This window comes from Synchytrium microbalum, assembly GCF_006535985.1.
Source record: "Synchytrium microbalum strain JEL517 chromosome Unknown SmJEL517_scf0023, whole genome shotgun sequence".
Taxonomy (NCBI): domain Eukaryota; kingdom Fungi; phylum Chytridiomycota; class Chytridiomycetes; order Synchytriales; family Synchytriaceae; genus Synchytrium; species Synchytrium microbalum.
Genome location: NW_022158372.1, coordinates 247785 through 257306, shown reverse-complemented (window position 1 = coordinate 257306; position 9522 = coordinate 247785). Strand labels below are relative to the sequence as shown.

Below are 9522 nucleotides of genomic sequence, written 5' to 3'. Positions count from 1 at the left end.
TATCGGATTCATTATCAGATATTGTGGCCTTATTTGATTTGTCTGCTCAACAGGCATTGAGTAGTGTTGGTGATGAGAGAAGGCAGATGTCTGAAGATGGAGTGCAGATATTAGTCAAGGTATACTAATACCTTTGGGCGTTTTTTTCTCTCACATCGTCCTCAACTCAAGCCCCCTCATTCAAAATCTTTAGCTTGTACGATTAATTGCAAACATGTCTCTAGACAAATCCCTAGCTCAAGACATGCTGGGAATGCTAGAGTTGGAAGATCTTGTGAATCTACTTAGTAAGTTCACCCAGAACAGAACAATGATATAATCACCGCGGATGATTGCTTATCACAGTCTTTTGCAGATCCATCGCAGCGACAAGATGAAGAGCTGCTGCTTAATGTCGTAGCTGCACTGGCAAACTTGACATTCTATTCATCTGTGTCGCCAAATTGTGTTACTAGTAACAGGATTCGAATCATTGAAAGTAGGCGTCAATATTCAGGATCATTAGCTAGGTGTTTTTTTTGCTAACCATGGGAACTCTCTTCATTTAGAATTACCAAATCATCTAGTCCACGCGAACTTGGAACTAGTTACAGAAGCAGTACGAATTGTAGCAAACCTAATACAGTTCTCAGATGTGAGGGAACTACTTGCTGATTCCAAAGGTATCCCAATTTTGCCATGTTGCCCTTCTTTCGCGTCATTGTATCACAATCACTGTCACTAGTTCCAGAAATCATATCCCTCTTATCGGCACATCAAGATCGTGATGTTTCCTTCCAAGCATGTGGAGCACTAGTGAATATGGCTTCACATCTTGAGTTACGGAATATTTTGATTCACGATGGTTGTATATGGGAGTACATGTCTCAAGCGATCGAAAATGTGTTGGAGGTTCACGATTGGGGTTTGGGATGTGTTGTGCTACAGGCCATATCGAATTTGTAAGTATCGAAAGTTCATGCAGGTCGATTGATGATCATATTTTGATCGTGCTTTTTCTGAGCTATGTGTTGGTTTGTCCTATCTTGGTTGAACTGAAACGAAATCATTCATTAGAGCATGTCATGATTCTGATGCTTTGGATGAGAAGCTAGTCGAGTTGCTTGATATCGCTCACGGTACACACTCTTCTTTTCCTCCTTTTTGGTTGTTTTGGTCCTTACTTACTCGCTATATCACTCCAACACAAAACAGACGTCGCAATCAATCTACCACCAGCGTCAAACTTTATTCAGATACTTCAAGGGATTAAACCACTATGATAGCTGTCTTTCTGGGTTGCTTAAATATTGTATTTGCTGAACAACACGGAACTCTCCAACATGCCTGATTGACCTCAGAGCTGCATACATCATGCTGAATGATGCAATTCCATCGGCTGTGTTATAGATAATTTAAGTTCAGATATTCACCACACCGTCTTTTATAATCTTGCTTGGCCTCACACTTTGCAAACGTCTGGCTGCGGATGGGATAACAGACTCTGTGTCGGACTTTAACTAGACCATATACAGCTCAAATTTAGTCTGAAGCCAGATTGGAACAGACCATGTGTGTTGCGATGTCCTCTCAAGCCAGGTTCGCGTCGGTTTCCAAGTTTCCAGTGGTTAGACTACTGGTGGTAGGGACTCCACTGACATACGCGTTAATACGTTAATAGTAAGTTCCTGAGGATCGAGCCTGTCTCGAGTATTCGACAAATTAAAGTCAAGAGCTACTTTCTTGGAGTGTTGAAGCATGCCAAGAACTTGGACAAGTTGACTTTGGAACTTGCTTCTAGTCATCACGCATTGCCTCATAGTGAATCAATGAGGAACGAGGTCGCGGTGTCTTTTACAGCTAAGAATCCAAACTGTGTACTAGATATAGATATCTTTGAGACATTACCAACAGTCTCGATGCTTAAGACAATGCAGTACACGCAAGTCGAAAGGTTTACGAAACGGACAGAGGTCACGTCGTGCCTGAACTTTGAAATGGTCAGGACGATGCTATTGGCACTCAACTTGTCGAGCACTGAAAGCCTGAAATACTTTACATTCAGCTCTTGCGGTGGGCAATTGCTCCACCCGTAGTACTCTAACGGCTGCTGGGATCTATCCAATCATATAAATTTAAAGCAATTCTCTTTTGATTGCACTGGTATCTCACTCGTGAATAGTCTCGCATTGACTTCATTGGCTTCAACTACTGCAAAAGCCAGTCTTGAAGACTTGGAGTTCAAATCCTTGTCAACAACAGACAATCAGATAATTGCAGACCTCATTGACCGCCATGCATCGTCTCTACGTCGTATATCACTGAAAGGCACGTCATTCCCCCAAACCCTCTATAATTACGATATACCAACCCTCCATACACTAGACGCACCAGCCGATACACCACTGACAATCCAATTGGTATATAATAATGGCCATCGTCTCAAAACTCTGAATCTGGGAGGCTCGTCAGAAAATCCTGCGTCATTCGACTTGCATATTATAGTACACAGTTGCCCAGATCTCGTCGAGTTGGAACTTCCACGTTGTGCCGATCTCAGTATTGTCAAAATGATGGCTACTCGATTGAGGAAGCTTCAATACCTGAATTATTATTACCGGTATTTGTCTCGTGAGGTTGTTCACGGCATTGCCAGTGCTCGAGCTCGGACTACGATCAGATTATTTCTAAATTTATATGGTGACGGTTGGCAAATAGTAACCCAAGATGACACGTTGGAAGTGTATGATATGTCTGGAGGAACTGTCTTGTGGACTAAATGGAAGCAAACTACACATTATACGTACATTCGAAAACTGGAAGGCGCATTATGTCGAAATCTATAGATCCTCTACATTAGTTGTATGTGATCGACGAAATAAATCCCTTCATCATTACATGCTGGTGCAGAGACAGTGGATGCTTTTGATGTCTCCTCAAACTGTTGATTCAACATTGTCGGAACAAACTCACAGGTAACCACAATCTGTACCATATGGCTACCGGTCTTCTTTTCCTGTTATTCAGGTCTTGGCAACAGTTTGAAATTGTTACGAGACACATCGAATGATCTCAGAATCGATGTACTCACTGTTTGTCGAGCTAGGGTCTCTATACTGAATCCTTTCGATGCGAAGTTATGAAATCATGTCGCATGCTTCTCGAGTTTGGAGGTTATGAAGGTACTCTCTTCTTGTTTTTTTCTCACTCGACTTAACGCCGTCATCTGGACATGGAAAATCATCAACCGACGCTCCATATATGGACACACTTGCAATGTGTCGCCTAACAATCTCAAACATTATGGATTATTGTCGTTAGGTTTCAATCTCATGAGGTATGTCAGCACAAAAAAAATGCTATTGCTCCTTATCGATATCAAACTGATTTCAATTTCTCAATACCAGCTCCTTGTGAGCATTGTAAAAGTGCTTGAAAATGCGACATGCACACATTCATCAAGACACGTTGAAAGATTGTCGGATTCCTGTTCAGGTATCATGACCTTGTTTGATAGCTCAACAAGCATCAAACAGTTGTGATGATGAGAGATGGAAGTTATCTTAAGATGGAGCGAAGATTCCATTTAGGATATTGAGAGGCGGTTATTCTTTCCTTGCATGACTCCAAACTCTCCATTCAAAATTTCAATTTGCTAGACTGCCAGCGAGTCTCGAGACAATCCTGTCGCTCAGACGTGCTGGGACTGTAGAGTTGGAAGATGCTGTCAATATTCCTATTAACCCTGTCTTTCAGATGTTTTTGCATATCTCATTCTGCTCTATATACTTACAATCTCTTCTAGATCCATCGCTGCAACAAGATGAAGCACTAGTACTGAACGTTATAGCCCCATTAGCTAACTTGACGTTCTATTCATCTGTGTCGCCTAATTGTGTCGCTAGTAGCAGGATTCAAAAAATTGAAAGTATGTGTTACTATATGTTTCTTACTGCTGTTTGTTTCTCACCATTTGAACATCTACTAGATTGACAAGTCTGGTAGGTCAAGCAATTTTGGACTAGGTACTCAAGCGGCACGACTTGAGTCAGTCTGATACAGTATTCAGATGTGAGAGAGCTACTTGTCCAGTCCAAAGGCATCTCGTAGCGAACCGATGACCTTTTTTGCTTTCGGCATTCAAACCGAATTTCCACCAAACCACTCCTTTCTTATTTCCAGAGACTATGTCTCTGTTCTCAACACGTCCAGATGGATACGTTGCTTTTCAAGCATGTGGACTAGTTGTCAGTATGGCCTTCACATCTTGAAATACAAAAGTGTCTTGATTCGTCAAGTGTGGTATCTCAATCAACGAATATGTGCTGAGGACAGAAATGTCGGATTTGGCACGTTTTAGTTGTTGCAGACTCTGTTGGAACTGTGTGCTCTTGGAAATTTCGTACAGCCAAAGCTATTCTGGATACCTCGACTGACTTTTTCTGTGCGGTGTCTCAGGAAAACCGAAGCCAATTCCCGGTTTAGAAAAGGCATGCATAAGCCCGAAGCTTTAGACCAGAAGCCGGTCAATACTTCAAGAGCATTGAACTCCTTTTGTCTTCGTGGTTGCTACCCCGTAATATCGCTCCCTCACCACACACTTCTACAAACCAACATCATGATATCAATATGCTTAAATACCAATCTTATATTTGCTTTGTAGTTTCTTAACAATGATTAAGAGGAGGTTTTACATTTTCTGTATGTTATTCTACGAGGAATAAAAGGAGAGAAGTGGTCCATAATAATATTACTACACCTGATGATTTTTTGTTGTTGTTGTTGTAATTGAAAGACCTTGCGTGTGTTTGGCTGTTGTTGTTGTTTTTATGCATGCGCAGCTGCTACATTATGATTGTCTGATCCCGGATGATTGTCTGATGAAGTTTCACCATGTGGTCCAGTCCAATTGACGACTTTGCCCTGTGCAATGGAAGAAAAGGCATGATGCCAATCTTCTTCACTTCCAAATTCATGAAAGACGGCCAAGTTGGGTCGAGTGATTGTACCAGTTCCGTTTCCACTGCTGCTGTTACTAGTAGGCGACATTGGATCACGAGTTGATGAGTGGTCAGAGTCATGGTCGTTGCCTCCTTCAGAAGATGGTACGGGTGAGACGCCTTCAAGGGATACGATGGGTTCACTATTATTGCTATTACTACTAGTATTAGTGTTATTATTATTCACATCCAATCGTGGTAGAGCTGGGAAGGTTGGGATTGGTGATAGAAGAGATGTCACGGTTCCTGATCTCGACATTTTGTCTACACTAGGTCGTCGAGTGCTGGCTTTTATGGTATCCATATTGGAATATGTACTGGCTCTGATTGTATCCATGGAATATCCGTCTGCTTTTGGTGTCATGGAATCATGGTCTTCAACAGGTGAGGTCGACATTATAGTATAGTTATTCTTGTTGACTGCATCATTGCTGGGTGCTTTTGCAGCCGTAACAATAGATGATATGGGAGCTACTGAATACTGTGTTGAGGCACGTTGATTGTTTACACCAACTGATTCGGTTCGGACTGGTGGTGTTGCCATTCCATTTATAGCTTTATGAAGGTTGACAACGTCGGCAGTGGTGAGAGTCAATGTAGCACTAGCAGTTGACAAGCGAGATTGATTCCTGGGTGGTGGTTGAGTAAACCTTCCACCAACTAAAATGACCCACGGAGAAAAAAATTAGAGGTTTACATCGATGACAAATCCACAATCCACATAGCATGTAATCAAAACTTACCAGTTCCAGCAACAACCGCGTCTTTCATCACACCACCTTCATACGGCAATACTGGGAATGTTGGCAATGGCTTAAGTTCATTCAAAGTAACTGTTCGAGGTGGAGCTACGACCATTTGAGAAGCTGGAGCTACTACAGGCTGTGTACTACCAGCAGCATTCGTCGCAGCAGCCACAATACCAGCTGCAACATCCTTTGACGATAGACTTTCCTTTGATATTTGTGACTTGAGATAATCATTGGACTTTCGTGGTGGAACTGGTGGTTTGTATCCTTCTGGTTTGGGTGCTGATGCTCTGGCGGCTTCTCGTAGTTGTTCTTTGGATCTGCGTGGTGGAATAGGTGGTGGTGTTGGACCACGACTCACAACAGCTTCTGTCGATGTCGTAGCCTTATCATTAGTCTTGTCTATAGATTTGCTCGGTGCTATACTGTCAGACAAGAGGACTGGCGCCACGGCCGCCGCTACTAGACGTTCAAGTGATTTACGTTTAGCTTCTGCTGAGAGTACAGGTGCTGGTGGTAGATTTTCGAGTGATTTACGTTTGGCTTCTTCCGAAAGTATGGGTGCTCCTGCTAAACGTTCGAGTGACTTACGTTTAACTTCTTCCGATAGTATGGGTGCTGGTGGTAGGCTCTCCATCGATTTACGTTGGGGGATGACCACTTTACCATCCTTTGATAACCTTGGTTTTGGTTCAGCAGCAATTACTTCCAAGTGTTTAACTTCCTCCTTTGGCTCTTCGATTACAATAGGATGGTTATCAGTTGGTGCGACTGGTTGCTCATCTTGCATATAAAAATCTTCCAGTGTTTCAGTTGGCTTCATCTGGATATGTGGTTGTTCGGCCAATGCAATAGCTTCATCTTCTACTGGTTGAGCGACTTCTTCTATAGGACTACGTGGTGCTACTGCTGATAGACTATGCACACGCGGTGCATATTCCGTCAACTTCCTTGAGATAATGTTGAGGTCTTCTATACCACCAGGTACCACCAGGACTGCTGGAGTCGTAGGCACACTTTGGAATGGTGAGAATGTTGGGATAGTTGGTAAGTTATACACGGAGGTAGGAGCTGGAGTTGGCGGTACACTAGTTTGTTCTGGTATTGGCGACATCAATAAAGATGATGATGGACCAGCAGCAGCAGCCATGCTCGGATTGAGATCAGCGGCAGTCATACCATATGGTCGATCATTTGTAGGCGCCCTTATAAATACAGTTTCTGGGAAGACTGGATGTGGCAAAAACTGGTTGGCTGGTGCTTCTCCCCATGATGCTCCATTATCAGCTGCATTTATTTCATCTTGGAAAGCTGCTTGACCATGAAGATTGAGCCAGTTTATTACGTGTATGGCTTTATTCTCAGCTTCGTGCCATTCAGAAGTTCGTCGTTGACCCCTCTCTTGTTTGACGATGTTGTTCCATTTACTAATTTCACCACGACTATGATAACCCCTCTTGTCATTCAGCGCCAAGTGGAAGTCCTTTACAGATTCTTGTAGCGATACACCTGCCATGCAGAGATTACACACTTCGGAAGCTCGTAGATACAAGAGACCCCATTTATGTTCTGCAGAATTCGATTCACGATGAGACCTCATCCAGTTTGGAATGGATGCGGGATTACGAGGCGAATCACTGTGATCGGATTCAGATTCGGAGGAGCGACCACTTGGAATCACGTCAATGGCATCGTTATTGGCGATTACAGTAGGAGGAGTTGATGATCGTTTCGATTCAGCCACCGAATCACGATTTGATTGACGAGGTAGTGGTTGTCCGTTAACGAGAGGTGCCGAAGTTCCATCATCTATAAGACCAACTTGACCTTCTCGTAGCTGACGATCTCTTTCATACAAGTCGGCATCTGTTTGGAAGGCTGACATAAACGATGCTGCCCATTGACAAGCGTCCCAGGAATCAGCCATTCGTAGATAAAACGTTTCTACTTTCCCATCGGTAGCGTTGAGACTAGACAATGATTTATCGGTGGCAAGCGACTCTCGTGAATCTGAATGACGAAGACGTTTTTCTGGAGTAGGTGATCGTGATGGTGGCGAGTTATCCATTTGTAGAGACGAGGTTCGTTTCTCTTCAGCAGTAGTACCAGGCACTGCTAATGTGCTATTGTTCCTATCTATAACGACACCCTCGACTCGTAATACATTTGCACAGTCACTCAATTCACCCATGGCAGACGACGAAGGCCAAACCAAGTAGGCCTCGGTGATTTGCACTACTTTCTTTACAGCTGTAGACTTTTCCATCTTCTTTTCAAAGAAGAGGAGTTGACCGACGTTCATCATAGGAGGAGCACCACTACTCGATTTGAAGAGTTGCTTCTTCTTCTTTTCTGGAATACCATCTTCTAGCGGTAGTGGTTGTGGGACTTGAGTTGTAGATAACACAGCGTAATAGTTTTTCCATTCCAGTTTCTTTCCAAACATGGCTTGCACAACCCCGCTATGTTTTATGGGTTTGGCTCCCTCACGTGGAGTATTGGTAAAGGGTGTCAATTGACGGTCTTGCCATATTCGATAACTAGAGTGGGGGAAAAGAGTATGATAAGCTCGCAATGTCACTGACGAAAACACAGTCACAACATACAATGGTGGATCCTTCATGATGCTCAAAGTAAAGTATTCTTCTAATCTGGCCAGTTCGTATATAGCCAATCGAATTGAAGCTACCCACGAGTTTGCTTGTATCGAAGATGGTGCGGCTACAACCAAAGTGGCTCCGCGCAAAGTTGCGATGGAGTAGAAGGAGTCGTATGGAGTTGGTGGCGGAGGGAGATCAATCAAGTATTCTGGTAATGCTTGCTTTATACCTATTATACTTGTCTGTACATGGGCTATAGGAACCACGAATGGATTTGGATTCATGAGTTTGATCTAATCGAAACAAGACAGATCGAGATTAGAACGATTGGATCGACGAGGCACTTTCAGATAAAGGATTCATGCTCCACAATAAGCGATCCAGATATGGGAGCGATCTATCAAGACTCTAAAAAGAACACTTACGAGTGAGATGACATTCTTGTGAGGAGCCAACTCCATTCCAGCCATAGCATCAGCAGTTGGAGCTAGAGTAAATCAAGAACCATGTACTGTTAGATCACTACAATGTATATGTGAGATGCTGATAGTGTTTTACCTGTTGCATATGGTAGACCAGCGATATCTTCAGCGACTCGCCATAGCCGTATTGCCAATCCCACGTGCTCAGCCCAGTATTTGCACCACATGCCGTCCTTTGCAGGTATAGCAGGTCGAGGCTAGTATGATTGTATATTGTTAACATTGCGTGTGTGTGTTTCTCCGTCATCATCATCATCATCAACATCAAGCTCTCTCAATGGGCGAGATGTAGCAAGAACAGCAAGCAACTCGAGACTTACGACTGAATTGAGACCACAGGATTCAGCAGCGAGCATGATCTGAGCGAGATCAGGCTGGAGCTGCACAGTTTCGATCTTCATAGCGATATGGTGAGACTTTGAGTGCCGGATGTAAAGGTATCCAGATATAAACTTTTTCAGGTTGAGAGTCTGGAAGAGAGTCTTGCATGGCTCCTGGTCCACTGGAGCGAACGTTCCTACTCGTTCCCTGATGGTAGCTGCCATATGCTTTTTGGCTGCCTTGGCAAAAAGTGGTAATGTGTGCTTTGCGTGTGTGAAGACGGGATTTACTTGTTAGTGGGAGGCAATAAGCTTTGGAGAGCGACAATCCTCTATATTACAGCGTGCCGGCAAGAGAATGTCCCCCTTTGCTTATGCTTCCCAAGTTTGCA

At 43.4% G+C, this 9522-nt stretch overlaps 1 protein-coding gene across 1 annotated transcript; it reads right to left on the bottom strand.

The window, feature by feature from the left end:
* Nucleotides 1-4806: 4806 nt before the first annotated feature.
* Nucleotides 4807-9355, bottom strand: SmJEL517_g03945 (uncharacterized protein; the record flags this gene model as incomplete). The annotated part of the gene is made up of 6 exons (XM_031169873.1): nucleotides 4807-5639; nucleotides 5723-8268; nucleotides 8335-8621; nucleotides 8754-8815; nucleotides 8887-9007; nucleotides 9131-9355. The coding sequence occupies 6 exons, from the start codon at nucleotides 9353-9355 to the stop codon at nucleotides 4807-4809; spliced, it is 4074 nt and encodes a 1357-aa protein (XP_031024168.1).
* Between the last annotated feature and the right edge of the window lie 167 nt (nucleotides 9356-9522).